General features: G+C 41.6%; 1 protein-coding gene across 3 annotated transcripts in view; it reads left to right on the top strand.

The window, feature by feature from the left end:
- The window catches only part of ATP6V1H (ATPase H+ transporting V1 subunit H), a 69,959-nt gene that overhangs the window by 19,067 nt on the left and 38,833 nt on the right, over positions 1-12,059 (top strand). For all 3 annotated transcript variants that reach the window (XM_089776256.1, XM_006112183.4, XM_014577437.4), the window contains exons 3-7: positions 1,209-1,311; positions 3,959-4,048; positions 5,578-5,691; positions 6,893-6,997; positions 9,971-10,024. In XM_089776256.1, coding sequence (XP_089632382.1) covers positions 1,209-1,311; positions 3,959-4,048; positions 5,578-5,691; positions 6,893-6,997; positions 9,971-10,024 — 466 coding nt within the window. The remainder of the gene's footprint in view (positions 1-1,208; positions 1,312-3,958; positions 4,049-5,577; positions 5,692-6,892; positions 6,998-9,970; positions 10,025-12,059) is intronic.

Genomic DNA, 12,059 nt, shown 5'->3' on the forward strand with positions numbered 1-12,059 from the left:
TTGTGACCTGGTGCACTAGACTGGGTGCAGGGGGTTGGATTGTGACCTAAAGCAAGGAATGAGGGTACAGGGATTTGGGTTGTGAATTAGGGCAGGTGGGGACTGTGATCTAGGGCAAGTGATTAGGGTACTGGATCTGGGAGGGGGTATGAGTGCGGGAGGGGGGCAGAGGATTTGGGTATGTGGAGTAGGGGGGCAGAGGGTTGGTGAAGGGAAGGCCTGGCTAAGAGACTTACCAGTCAGCAGCCTGTTCCTGAATCAGCCTGGCTTGCTCCACCCCTGCACAGGCTTCAGCCATGTGGTCTGTGAATAACTACGAGCCCCTCGTGCTTCGTGACTGCCTGTTATTGAAACAGGAAGCTCCCATTAGCCAGAATTTGGCCAATGGGATTGTGCTGGGGGCGGAAGCAGCTCCTAAAGTCCCCCCCCCCCCCATCCTAGCCTCAGTTTTAAAAGTGAAACCATCCCACAGCCGTGTTTGAGTTGTGTGCGAGTGAAGAGAGGCAAGCAGGGAGCCTGCCTGAGGGCATGTCTAGACTGTTTTTATTTTGAAAGAAGAATTTGCATATCTTCTTCCGATCGCATTTTCGAAAGAGGATCTTTCGAAAGTGAAAGTAGTCCGGATGCAATTTTTTGGGGAGGGGGCGGGAGGGGGGGGAAGCCCACTCTTCCTTTAAAAAAAAAAAAAAATTTACGCAGTTTTTGAAAGGTTTTTTTTTCTGAAACCCCCCCCCCCCCCGCGTCCAGACTACTTTCACTTTCAAAAGATCCTCTTTCGAAAATGCGATCGGAAGAAGATATGCAAATGCCCATGGAATTTGGATATCCTCTTTTGAAATAAAAACATGGTCTAGACATGCGCTGAGGCTCCCTGCAGTGTCTGCTGATCAAATCTGGCCCAGGGCTGTACTTTGCTCAGGCCTGGGCTAGAGGCAGTCAAAGGGTGACTGAGGTGACGCTGTTGAGTAGTCAAGAGACACAGAATTGCATTTGTCAATCATTTCCTGTACTGAGAGTTTTCATTTCTTTGCACACAAGGCTCTTGGCAGAATAGGAGTGCCTCATGCATCATGGTAGGGCTAAATTCATTTTTAGAACTTTATTAAAGGAAGAGCTCCTCTCATGTCAAATAGCGTCTTTAAATAATTAAGGCCTGAAATAACCGAGAATGTATGAAGTTGCTATGGCTTATTATTTTACTTTTCTAGGGGACAGATGATTTCTGGTGAAGACTGTGAATTTATTCAAAGATTTGAGCAGAAGAGGAGCCCAGAAGAAAAGCAAGAAATGTTGCAAACTGAAGGCAGTCAGGTAACCCAACTTCCTTTTACATTTTTTTGGGGGGAAAGAGGGGAACTCTTGACATGTTAACTCTAATGAAATGTTTGAAATATGTGTTGTTACACTTTTTAGCAAGTTTTAGCAGGGCTTTAGACACATCAGTTGCAATTGAATCTTTGTGAAATAAAAATTGGCAATTACGTTGACAGGCTTTTTAAATTTTTAAATGTGCTCAGCTGGGATGAGACCAAAAGGAGCTGGTAAAGCTTTACATGTTTGTTTTCTGATATGATTGGGGGCATTTTAGTACAACTTCTTAAACTCAGATGAATGGAATTTGAATTTTGAGGTGTGTCTAGTGCATGTAGTATTTAAATAGCTTAATGTAAATTACACTGTTTGCATAGGGACAGGGTAGCTATTCAAGGTGGTACATTAAACTAACACAGCATTGTCTGAAATAGTAGCCCTAAGGTTACATAGACTGTAAAGAGCAGTGGTAAGTTTTTTTTTTTTTTTTTTGTGACTCTTCCTAGCTTCACCTCAGCCTTATCCCCCCTTTTCTCCAGATGCTTGCTTTCATGTTCTTTTCAAGTAATAGAAAACATGAATCTCTAACTCTAGCAGTTTATGAGATTATATGATTTCCATAACACATGATTAAATTGTAGGGTTGTCAGGTGTCCAGTACTGACCGGAACAGTCCAATATTTTCGCCTGCTGTCCAGTAAAAAAAAAATTCAGAAAATACCAGACACTTGGCAACCTTACAACACACTCAGCAACTGGGCCCAGCCCCCGGCCTCCCGACACCCGCTGCCCCTGGATATTCTGCTTACCTGGTTCCACAGGGAAGCTGCGTTCTGGCTTGATCAAGAAAACAAAATGGCTGCCGGCAAAAAGCCTAAAGACCAAGGGGAAGCAATGCCTTCCCTGGGTCTTAGTGCTCAATCTCTCCCCTGTTCCTATTCCTATTCTGACTGCATGTACTGAAAGGGGTTATGCTGTTTTAATGCTTTTTTATTTTCTTTTATTTTATGCTCAACTTTGGTCTCCTCTCTTTTTTTTTTTTTTTTTTCCCTCCCCTCAACAGAATTTTTTTCCCTGGTGGTGTTTGTTTGTGTGTTTGTTTTTTTTGGGGGGGGAGAGGGGAGGAGGTGTTCGGTATTTTTGGTTAAACTATCTGGCAACCCTATTAAATTGTACCAGGGGGACAAAAGCAGTTGGAATAACTCAAAGGTGCAATTTGTATCTCTCTTCCAGTCAAACACATGGGCAGACCAGATAAGTGTTCTGAGTGTTCCTGCACCGTTGACAGAAACTTGGAAACCCTTTAGCATCCGTCACTAAATTTGCCTGTTTCCTGGTTTTTATTTATTTATTTATTTATGTTTATTTAAGAAAAAGAAAAATTACATTTGAGGGAGGAAAGATTCTAATTGTGTCTGATTTAATCTTTTGAAAACTAACCTTGAGGACTTTGCTAACTCCCACTAGTTACTTCTTACTGTTTCCATTGAATACCATAGACCAATTTGTAAAAGGCAATGAACAGTATGGCAAACCTATTTCATGTTAATGTACAGGCAGTCCCCGGGTTACGTACAAGATAGGGACTGTAGGTTTGTTCTTAAGTTGAATCTGTATGTAAGTCGGAACTGGCGTCCAGATTCAGCCGCTGCTGAAACTGACCGCCAGTTCTGACTTACATACAGAATCAACTTAAGAACCCCAAGCGTCCCCAAGTCAGCTGCTGCTGAAACTGATGAGCACTGATTCCAGGAAGCCTGGGGCAGAGCAACTCTGCCTCGGGCTTCCTGTTGTCAGCGCTGGTCAGTTTCAGCAGCGGCTGACTTGGGGACGCCTGGGGCAGAGCAGCTGGGGTGCTGCTGGGTTGCTCCAGTAGCACCGCTCCTCGCTCCTTGGTGCTACTGGACCAACCCAGCAGCACCCCAGCTGCTCTGCCCCAGGTGTCCTGATTCAGCCACTGCTGAAACTGACCAGCAGCGGCTGAATCAGGACCTGGGGCAGAGCAGCTGGGGTGCTGCCGGGTTGGTCCAGTAGTGCCCAGAGCTGGTGCTGCAGGACCAATCCGCAGCGCCCCAGCTGCTCTGCTCCAGGGTCCAAAACAAAAGCCTGGTCTGCTGGGGGGGGGCACACTATTCTCTGGCAAAGTCTCAGAGGCGCGGGACCCCCCCCCCCCACGGCTGCGGCTTTAGTCCCAGTGCCTGTGGTCTGCTGGGGACCATCCCCAGCAGACCACAGGCACCGGGTCTCAAGCGGCGGCAGCGGCGGTTTCCGCGCTTCTGAGGCTTTGCTCTGGCAAAGCCTCAGAAGCGCGGGAACCCGCCCGGTGCCCCTGGTCTGCTGGAGACGGTCTCCAGCAGACCAGGGGCACCGGAGCAGCTTACGAACGGTTTTCTCGCCCCGGAGCTCGCAGGTAGCTATCTGCTACCTTGACCTCTGGGGCGAGAAAGCCCCGTTCGTAAGTGCGGATCCGACGTAAGTTGGATCCACGTAAGTCGGGGACTGCCTGTAATATCAAATGTATTCATATTGTTTATATACAAATAAGCCATTAGGATACTAAAATTTACATTCACATTTTGGTTTTGTGATACCACTGCATATTGTAAATCAATTGCTAATATTAATTTCAATGTATTTCATTTTCTAGTGTGCTAAAACATTCATAAACCTGATGACTCATATCTCCAAGGAACAGACAGTTCAGTACATTCTAACTATGATTGATGATATGCTGCAAGTAGGTCGTCAACGTATTTCATGTTTGTTTTCCTCTGATGCTTGGATATCTGATGTAATTTTGATCTTTGTTTATGCATGCAATACTGTATTCAAATAACAAACATTTAGGCTGCAAAGCCAAGCCCTCAACAGTTGGGAAATGCCAGAATTAAGGTTTCACAGGCAAACTTAACTTTGTGCTGGTGCATTATGATACTTCAAGACTTTAAGTATATGATGACATTGAACTCCAGTTACACTTAATACACAGAATGGATGCTTACAGGGAATGAGGCAGCTGTTGAATATCTTTATCTTCATGCAGTTAGTGGCCCCAGCCCTATTTACTGTGTATCGTACATCCAACCTCCTAAGGATTTTAGTTTAAAATTATGCAGTTTTGTTTTTAGACATGGCTTAAGTTTGGGCACATTTTTTCAGGCAGATGGAAGCTCTATCTCTTAGTCAGGCTAACGGTATAAACCAGGGCTACTCAACTTTGGAAGCCCCTGGGGCCACAAGGATACTCACAACACATGCTGAGGGCCGCATATATATACAAAGTGTGGTTGCATATATATACAAATATATATGCAAATAGCTTCTTTCACACTGACAGGCATGAATACAAAGATTAAGGCAAGACTACACAACACGCAAGCCCCATTTATGTCAGTTCTGCTGATATTAATAAATGCAATATTTACCTGATTTCCATGATAGCACTTCTAATGAGCAATGACAGCCCAGGAATTTAACTACTAAAACACATCGACAGAAGACCATTATATTGACTTGCCATTGTGGTGAGTGTTCCCAGTGAAGGCCATGTTCAAAGGATCCCACCCATGGGCTGCATGTTCAGCCCCACAGAAACCCAAACTGCACTGTGGGCCACATGCAGCTGGAAACTTGTGTTAAAAACAAAACCGAAAACACCACAACTGTGGCTAGTGTGTCTGCACATGTCTAATTCCTCTTATGGGAGCTTGCATTTAGAGAAAAGCCTCAACTGTGGCTTTCAGGACACTTTCAGGGCCAGGTAGAACATTCCTGTGCATGCACAGACACTTGAAAGTGCAAAACTGTCCCCATTGGTGCATACAGATTGTTTCTTGCTCGCACAGATGACACGATTATATATACACAATGTAGAAAAAGTTCACACAGAGTTGAAGTTCCAGTGGAGGCAGAGTTATGACCCTCTGAAAACGTGTCCCTTTCACAGAAGCTATGTAATCTTTCATTGTGAATATCAGAGCTGGAAGGGAGCATGCTTTTCCTTTAAATGGATGCTGCATAAACTGAAGTATAACCCAGGGTGTGTGTGTGGCATCTGTCTGACAGGTTGATGGGGAATCAGCATGGAATAGCAGTTTAAATCTTTTACCACTTTGGATATCCAACTGCTATATGGTAGCAGTTAAAATGAAAGGGGTTGATGCATGAAATATATCTCATGAAAACATAAGACAAAGTAATGAAAAATAACATAAAATTGTGACTGAAATATTTATGAGCTGATCCTTTCCTCCCCCTCCTTTGCAGGAAAATCATCAGCGTGTTAGTATCTTCTTTGACTATGCAAAACATGGTAAGAACACTGCATGGTCCTACTTTCTGCCTATGTTGAACCGCCAAGATCACTTCACTGTGCACATGGTAAGCTTTAAAAATGCATCAGTGCTGGGGTGAAAATAGAAACCTATTTTCTTTTTGCAGTTTACAGATTCATAACGTAAATAATTTGTTTTTGTGGCATACTTTTTTCTTTTGCAAGTCAGCTAAACCAGTTCTATTGCACAACAAATTTTGCATGACCCTTTGTTTAAAAAATACTTGCTGCTTTTCCTGGGAATCAAAATAATGTTATGTGGAACTATGCTTCTTTTTTTTCTGAATTATCATGTCTGTCCCATTGATTAGGAAATATCTGTGATTAAAAACAGATTTATTTTGAAGAAATCTGTTTGCTTACTAGAAAAAAATCTGATAACTAAAGATTTCTCTGTAATTATGCGTTTTTAGTATAAAAATGTGTAGCACATATTTTCAAAACTGAGGGGCAATAATTGTATTCATTTTCATATATAATTTGTAAAAGTTGAGGTTACTATAGGGTCTCTTGTCCACTGCATTGGGGTGCTGCAGAATGTAGAAGTCCTGCTATAAAATTTGACTGTTTCTTCAAATAATTCCTGGAATGCATATAAATTGTCTTGAGAAGATAGTAGCCCTAGAAAACTGATCAAATGTGTTGCTTCTCATGTATCATGAAGTCATCTTGAAGAACTACTTATGAAAACTTGTGTAATTTCCTCCTCAGAAGATTCTCTTTTCCACTGTGGTTTTCCCATCTTATTTTTTTTAAAGAAAAATCATCTTTCTTCTTGAAAACTATATTTATTGCTTCAGTATCAATTCACAAAGAAATGTTGTGAGCCTAAAACAATTAAAGTTAAGTGAATTGATGTTAATCAATGCTACATACCCAATTAGGACCAGATCCTGCAATTGGCTTTTTGTTGGCCTCTGAAAGGAACTAGTTGAGGGACACAAGCCATAGATTGCAACAGTGTTGTCATAGATTTTTCTTTTACTTTATAACTTCTGATCTGTAACCTGCTTCCTCATATTAATGAGGTACAGAGCCAACAAAAAAAGCTGAAGAACAGATATTGGGTATAAATCAAATTATAAGGGTTTGCTTTGAAAAAATGAGTAAAGCAACTTTATTTGTTTTAAGTATCAATGTTTTCACTGAAATTTGGTTTCCAAAGCTTACAAGTGTTTGGTTTTTCTGTTTGTTACTCAGTCTTTGATCACTTGCAACTGAAGTTCTGTTTATCAAATTCTTTTTCAGGCAGCAAGAATTATTGCTAAATTGGCTGCCTGGGGAAAAGAGCTTATGGAAGGCAGTGATCTGAATTATTACTTCAACTGGATTAAAACTCAACTTAGTTCACAGGTAAAAAAATTAAATGCATTCTTAAAAGGTTTACATTTTTAATCTTCCCTAATGGTATATAAAGTGTAACTGTATTAACAAAATATGCATTATTTGTTAAAGAAACAAGCTTTAGACTTCAGTAATTACCATTGTAACTCTCAAATCCTTAGACTAGCTTTTTAAAATACCCGTATATACTCGAGTATAAGTCGACCCGAATATAAGCCGAGGCACCTAATTTTACCCCAAAAAAACTGGGAAAAAGTATTGACTCGAGTATAAGCCTAGGGTAGGAAATGAGGCAGCTACTGGTAAATGTAAAAAATGAAGATAGATACCGGGTCTAGCCCCGGAAGTCGGGGCGAAAGCTGCTCCGGTGCCCCTGGTCTGCTGGAGACCGTCTCCAGCAGACCAGGGGCACCGGGCGGGTTCCCGCGCCTCTGAGGCTTTGCCAGAGCAAAGCCTCAGAGGCGCGGGGAACCGCCGCTGCTGCCGCTTCAATCTGGGTGCCTGTGGTCTGCTGGGGACCGTCCCCAGCAGACCACAGGCTCCCGGACTGAAGCCGCAGCCGCGGGGGGGTCCCGCGCCTCTGAGGCTTCGAGATGCTGACTCGAGTATAAGCCGAGGGGGCATTTTTCAGCACAAAAACTGTGCTGAAAAACTCGGCTTATACTCGAGTATATACGGTAAAAGATTTTGTATCTTCACATAGACAGTATTTGGAAGTGTACTGAATTGCAGCTAGAGAAAAAAGGATTTTCTTGAAAGGGAGAGGGAAAAATCCCATTCTTATTCTCATGTTTTTGTGATTGATTAAAAAATGTCAGCATCATAGTGCACAGTTATATGAGAGTAAACTGCATTTTATGTTTTCATAACAAAGTTGCTGACTTCTGGTGACTTTAAGTGTGAGAGGACATCCTTCTATTTCAGATCTCATGGGGTTTTTTTTGTTTCAGAGGGTTGCACTCGGAAAAATCACATCTTGTGTGTTGAATAGTTTTGGAAATCATCCTGAGTTGATACATTTAGATCCTTTCCTTGGTGCTTTCTATAGTGAACAGCACTCTAACGAACATTCATAGATTCCAAGGTCAGAAGGGATCATTGTGAACATTTGGTCTTATTTTCTGTTCAACACAGACCATGGAACTTTCCAAACATAATTCCTAGAGTATATCTTTTAGAAAAAGAACCTATATTGATTTTAAAAAATGGCCTGTGATAGAGAGTCTTCCACAACCCTTGTTCCAATGATTAATAATTCTTATTGTTGAAAATTTATGCCTTATTTCCAATCTGACTTTGTCTGACTTCAAGTTCTAGCCATTGGAGTGTGCTATACCTTTCTCTGCTAGATTGAAGAGTGGGGGTTTTTTAAGGCTCCCTATGTAGCTGCTTAGACGGAAACATCTGAAAGTGTGAAGTCACCTAAAGGTGCATAAATATTTGAGTAATTTTGACATATGGCATAAGCTCTAGTATTATAAGAATGACTTGTTACTTAGAAACAAAACTATGTTTCTTTGCTGTTTACTATGAGAGGTGGTCAGTGTTCTCTCAAGATTTTCCCAACCATGAGCAGAGTGAGTTTTGGCTTGTGTACCAACATTGAGGTCATGTGCATTGGTTTGGCTTTGTGCCACCATGGCATCCAGTTTATTAATACACACATGTTCCTGGCCACTGGAACAGAACCCCCCCAACCCCTGCCATGCAGCATGTCCTGTTCCAAGCCCCCAGAGCAGACACTCCCACCCAACCACACGGCAACACCCATTCCTGGCCCCAGCCACCAGAACAGGCCCCGGACCCTCCCTATCACGTGGCAGCCCTGGCCACCAGAGCAGGCCTCTGCCCGCCACATGGTTGCGGCAGGTCCTGTCCCCCCGCCCCCCGAGCGGTGTTCTCATCACGTCATTTCAGCCAGCTCTGCCCACTGTAGCAGCTGCCTGCTGCATGAGTGCTGCTGTGCGACTCTCCAGAGGAGGTGGGCGGGGGAAAAAATGTGTGTGTAGGTGTGCACCTTAGTGGGAACTGTGGTGGTGGTACTTTTGTGTAAGAGTGGTTGCAAAAGCAAATTGTTGGTCATTCTCTAAGGCTATATTTGGAATTAAACTGAAATCTAATAAGTTGTGAGACTCCGTTCAATAGGCTTTATTGAACAAACTTGATTCAGAAATATTACCTAAATGTTTTTGGAAACTAAGAGAAAACCAAGAATCTTAACAATAACTTTCTTTTTTAAAAACTCCAAATTCTGCCTTGATATTTAGATCACTTGCAGTTAAATGTGAAATATAAAAAACATTGTTATAAATGCACCTTTTTAAAAATTTTGAAATGTATTTTGTGATGTCTGGAAGTAACCCTGATGCTCTTCTAGGCAGGGATAATACTTTGACAAGTCCGATGTGAAGCTATATATTTTGGACTGCTTAGTTTTGCTTCTGCTTCCTGAAGTTTTGAGCTGTTTCATGATCGTTTATTGATATTATTCAATGCAAGGTTATAATCTTTCTAGTTATACCACTCTGAGACTAACTCTGGTAAGTGCTTTGTATAAGAACTCAAAGGAGAAAATGTGCGTCAGTGTTTCTCATAACGTTGTCCTGGACCACTTGAATATTACTCTTCTGTTGCTCTTTTTTCCTCCTTCATGTAAATGGGGCAATATAAAACATTGGATTGTGAGATCATGCTGCACTTTTTGCCAATTGTTGTAGTCTCAATTTTGTAAGGGTAGAATTAGTGTGATTATCTTCCTTATTAGATATTGATTTAACAAGAAAGTTTTCCAACAGATCAGTGTTCAGTTGTAGAATAGTCTCGGAGTGAAAGTAGTGGAGAACAATGACACTTGTGACTCAAGTGGCCTGGACAAAACAGAGGAGGATGTGTATCTGACACAATCCTGATTTTTCTAAGTTTATTTTAATAGCAATAGAGTTGACTTAGCAAAAAATGTAACCATTTTTGTTTTTGCATTAGAAACTTCGTGGTACTATGGGTGCTATTGAAACAGGAACAGTCTCAACAAGTGATGTGAGTATCTCTTTGTAACATGTTAACATAGTGGCCTCTCAAAACATTAAACAGTCTTGTATTATTATCCAGAGTTTTCAAATTGATACAATCAGTGTTAAACAGGCCCAGATTATAACCAGCCCTAAAAACTAGATGTTGGGGGTGAGAAGATGGGGAAAGGGGAAATGGATTTTAAAAGTGTTCCGATGCTTACCCTTACATTGATTTTTCTCCCCCTTTGGAGCTTATTTTTATACTGTTTTCTTCTTGTATGGGTTTACCTCAGGACCTCTGCCTCATGTGCAATCAAGGGAATTAATGAGAACATGCAGAGTGGGATATTGAGACTCTGATGAGTGGTCTGACTTAGACTCTGCTAGGTTCTAATGACTCCTGGGAATGAAATCTTAAGAGCTGTGGAAGGAAGCTAAGAGCAAGAAATCTGTTGAAATATCACTGGCTTCTGAGAGCAGAATTACAATTATTGCATTATTGATAGTCCTCGTGGTGATGGCTTTTAAAAATGTGTATACGCCTGTTAAATATTGGTGTAAACAATTGATTTCTCTAGTTGTTGAGGAAAAAGGTTTGTTAGATCTTTTGACCTGGCATCAGGAAAGCTTAATGAGTGATGCATAAATGTAGATTTAAAAAAAATGCTGACATTTGAATGCAAAGCAATCCAGTTTTGGTTTGACCATTTTGTGATCTGATTGAGAACAGTCAGTATTTCAATTCTGATCTTTTGTCTTTCCCTAAGGGCTTATTATCCAGTCTTTTTGAAATTTTATTGAATTGAAACATCTGATATCTTCTAGACCTTGCACAATAGAGTGAAACAGTATAACTTTTTCTCCGTTCTGTGTTCAAAATGTTGTACCTGTTGAATCAAAACTCTTAAATTACAAAAATATAGCTCTTCAGAAAACATTCACTTGTATGAACTGAAGGATATATTAAATACTTTAAAATCTATATTGAATTTTGTGGGGGAAAAAAGGAATCTACTTGGGCAGTAGATCAGTTACTATTTATTTTCATGTGGATGAACAGTTGTGACTAGGGATGTAAGGGAGTAGCTGACTACCCAGTAAGCCTATGCTTATCAGGTAGTCGAGTTGACTATTTGTGTTGCTCCCTCCCCTGCTGCCTCTGTATCAGAGGCAGCAAAGGCGGGAGGGAAGCAGGAGAAAAACCAGTTTCCCCCAGCCCTGTCTCCATGGTGCTGGCCATCTCCCACCTTGCTGCTACCTCTGTCGGAGGCAGCAGGGGGGGAGGGGCTGCTGCTGTGAAGCAGCCCCTGTCAATGGGGATTCTCAGCAGGGGGGCAGGCTTCCTGGCTCCTCCTGCCGTTTAAATGGCAGAGCTGCAACAGGGTTTGGTCCTGTGCCCCAGTATGAGCTGCGACTGAGCCGGGATACCTATTGGTTAATTGAGAATTTTTATCAACTACTGTCGACTACTTGATTAGTTAAATATCCATCTCTTAACAGCTCTAGTTCTGACTGCAGAGTCTTTGATGGTTATTATTCAAAGCAGTTTGATTTCAAGTTGCACTATGCAATTTTGCCACTTGATGGCACCAAGAAACAAAAGTATTTATCTAACACAGGTGGTGGATGTTGTCCGATAATGAAATGTGTGGGACATTAGTGCTTTTGCTTATCAATTCACATTGAGTCAGGATATTACAATTACAGCTGGCAGTGGTAGCATCATTCTGATTATGAGAAGGGGAAACAAAGGGGCAATTTAAATACTAAAAACTGAACACTAGCTGTTCAGTATCAAACTCTGACAGGCAGCAAAGGAAATTCAGAAGGTAATGTGGCTCTCTTTCTTTAATGTATCCTATTATAAATATGGTAGCAAATATTACATATAAAATCCCCCTCAGATAGACCTACAATATGCAGCTACAGAAACATGCCTCGAAAGCTTCATGCTTTAAGCCTTATCAAGCCTTCTTTCTTGAGAAAATTGACCTCTGAAGGGGAGAACTAAATTCCATGCCTTGTCTCCTCAGCCGGTACACTGGAAACAGCAGCATGTA

The sequence above is a fragment of the Pelodiscus sinensis genome, chromosome 2, assembly GCF_052426305.1.
Source record: "Pelodiscus sinensis isolate ZL-2025 chromosome 2, ASM5242630v1, whole genome shotgun sequence".
NCBI classification, from domain to species: Eukaryota; Metazoa; Chordata; order Testudines; family Trionychidae; genus Pelodiscus; species Pelodiscus sinensis.